The sequence below is a fragment of the Equus quagga genome, unplaced genomic scaffold (assembly GCF_021613505.1).
Source record: "Equus quagga isolate Etosha38 unplaced genomic scaffold, UCLA_HA_Equagga_1.0 90242_RagTag, whole genome shotgun sequence".
NCBI lineage: Eukaryota > Metazoa > Chordata > Mammalia > Perissodactyla > Equidae > Equus > Equus quagga.
This window is the reverse complement of record NW_025803744.1, coordinates 1-2760: the sequence shown is the minus strand read 5'-3', so window position 1 is coordinate 2760 and position 2760 is coordinate 1. Positions and strand designations below refer to the sequence as shown.

Here is a 2760-nt window from a genome sequence, read left to right as displayed (position 1 = left end):
GCTGACTGTTCTCCATAAATGTTTTCAGAGAGCCAGCTATGTGCCAGGTGTTCTGGGAGGGGCTGGGGTGCCTAGATCACAGTTGGACGTAATTCCTTCCCTGGAGTGTCTCCCAGTCAGAGGTAGGAGGGAGCAATGGAGGCAAAGTGTCTAAGCTGCTGCCTGATGGACACTAGGGGTTCCATAAAGGTCACTCTCTTGCCCCCCACTTTTCCTGGGGACGATCTGGTAAGGCAAAGGAGAGGAGATGTCCAAGCGTGACCGTGTTTGTATTGCCTATGACTGTGGCCACCAGTCTTGTTGAGACATGAGGCCCATGATATGTGAACAGGCCCAGGAGACTTGAGACCTGGCTGAGCCCGTTTCCACTGTGCTGGGTCCCAAGCCCAGTGAGGACCCAAGGTGAGGATTGTGGCACAGCGGAGGTCTGCCTTAAAGGACCTCCGGTTTGGGGGGACTAGACATGCTTTTAAGCAGCCAGTTCAGCTTGTAGGAGACTCCTGGCTCTGGTTCTGGAAGGAGCCCCTGGGCTCTGTTGGATCTGCAGAGCTGGCCCTGCCCTGTGAGCACAGGTGCGGTAGAGTCCCCAGCTGCAGCAATGTGACACATGGGTTGGCAGGGTGGCCTGTGAGACGGGCTCAGGTGACGTGATCATGATGGCCCGAGTAGCCATGGCCTGAGGTCACAAGAGTGAAGGTAGAGAATGACTGGCTGGAAGAATCTTTGGGGTCCTTTGACACATGATGTGTTCCTTGCCATAAGTCACACCCCGTCCTGGACCCACTTAGATTCCAACAGAAAGAAATTCACAAAAACTTTATAAACTTCAAGTTAGAAATAATTTCTTAATCTCACTCCGTCTGCTCCACCCGCTCCTCCCTTGTACACACACCCCACCAGTGTAACCCCACAGCCAGGGCAGGGTGTTGGGGGCAGCCGGGCGGAGAGAGAACCTTACCCAGATGGGCCACTTTCTGTCTCCATCTGCATTCTATGTCCTGGGAGCTGATATTCAAACTGGCCAGACTCCTGGAACCCTCAGGAATTCCCAACAGCACATGGGAGGGTGGGGGATGCACAGACATTTCTTTTTAACCTTTCCCACCTATGGCCCTGTGGGCGGGGCTGGGGGATGCGCTGTGGTCTGGGGGAACAGAGGCACGTCTGTCTGTTCATAGAACTGTCTAACTTCAGTGGCCGCAAAGGACAGAACCCAGGCCTGGACATGTGGTCCCCCAAAGCTGTGCACCTTGAGGAACCCAGACGCACGTGGGGACCGGGTGGCAGATTTGAGGTTTTCCCTCATTCACTTTTCCCTCTTGTCTGAATGTCGGACTTTCATGTTATCATTACTATCACACCCCACTCTAACAGTAGGTCCAGTACTGCAATGTGCCCGTTCTTAGCTGTGTAATTTGGGCAAGAATCTTAACTTCCCTGTGCCTCAGTTTCCTCATCTGTAAACAGAGAAAATCACTGTCTCATAGGGCTGCTGTGAGCTTTAAATGAGTCAAAATGTGTAAAGTACTTAGAAGGGTTCCTGACCTATTTTAATACTTGGTGTTTTCTATTACTGTTACTAAACACCTGCAAACCCAACACACACACACAGATACACAGACACACACACACAGGAGTGAATTCAAGTTCATCTCATCTGAATTGGGACAGTTTTTTTGAGGGAGGGAAAGACATAGCTTCGGGGCTGACAGTGTGGAACCGCGCTTACCCCATCTCGTCCACGGCCTCCTCATCCCGAGACGCCCACTGGCCGGTCACACTGTGACTATGGCGTCGTCCCACGCAGTGGTGGAAAGAATGCCGCAGGCTGCCCCGGGGATAAAGGACCGGCCTGCAACCTCAGGCTTCCATTTCTCTCCAGGCATCGAGATGAAGTTTAAGAACAGGCTGTTTCCTCTGATCGTGTGCCCAGCCTGGATCCCCGAGCTGAACTCAGTGGAGCATGGAGAGGAAGGTAAGGAGGTTCACCTGAGCCCACAGAGGGGCTGGGACACTGGGAGTTGCTCACCTGGAGGGGATGGCGGGTCCCCAAGAAAGCCTCGCCTTTGGCTCTCGCTGCTGCCTGCTGCTCCGGGAGCTGCCCTGTGCAGGGGAAGCGGCTCACCCCTTCACGGCCTGACTCTGCTGAGCATCCGTGGTAGGGTGCCAGCAGCAAGGGCTGTGGGGTTTTTGGTAGTTGTTCTCTAACCTGGCTACACGTTACAATCGCTCATGGGGGTAAGGGTAGGTGGGGGCAGATCTTGGGTGCTTTTTTTAAAAATGCTGGGACTTAGCTCTTAGAGATCTGATTTTACTGAGTTGAAAGCCTCTACTTTAGGGAAAAGAGCACTCTGGTTGTAGGATCAAGAGACCTGGGGTTGAGTCCTGGCTCTTTTATTAGCTGTGTGGCATTGGACAAATTAACCTCTCTGGACCTTAATGTTTTTATCCATATAAGGATGTGAGACCTGGTTCAGCCTCACTCAGGTTGCTGTAAAGCTTGATAGGAGCTGTGTGTGAAAGGGTTTTCTGAGCTGCGAAGGGAATCGCTGTTATTCTGAGCGTGTGTTCCCAGGTATCTCCTTTGGAGCCTCCTGCCCCCTGAGCTGTGTGGAAAAGACCCTGCTGGATGCAGTTGCCCAGCTTCCTACTTACAAAACAGAGGTGTTCAGAGGCGTCCTGGAGCAGCTGCGCTGGTTTGCTGGGAAGCAGGTCAAGTCTGTGGCCGTGAGTCTCTGTTCAGGGGCCCGTAACGCCCAG

The 2760-nt window shown here is 53.1% G+C and overlaps 1 protein-coding gene across 1 annotated transcript; it reads left to right on the top strand.

Annotated features, from left to right (window-relative positions):
- Positions 1 to 1773: 1773 nt before the first annotated feature.
- Positions 1774 to 2754, top strand: LOC124234561 (xanthine dehydrogenase/oxidase-like; the record flags this gene model as incomplete). The annotated part of the gene is made up of 2 exons (XM_046651897.1): positions 1774 to 1975; positions 2576 to 2754. Coding segments are annotated over exons 1-2 (366 nt in total), but the record flags the coding sequence as incomplete, so codon positions are not given.
- Positions 2755 to 2760: the final 6 nt, after the last annotated feature.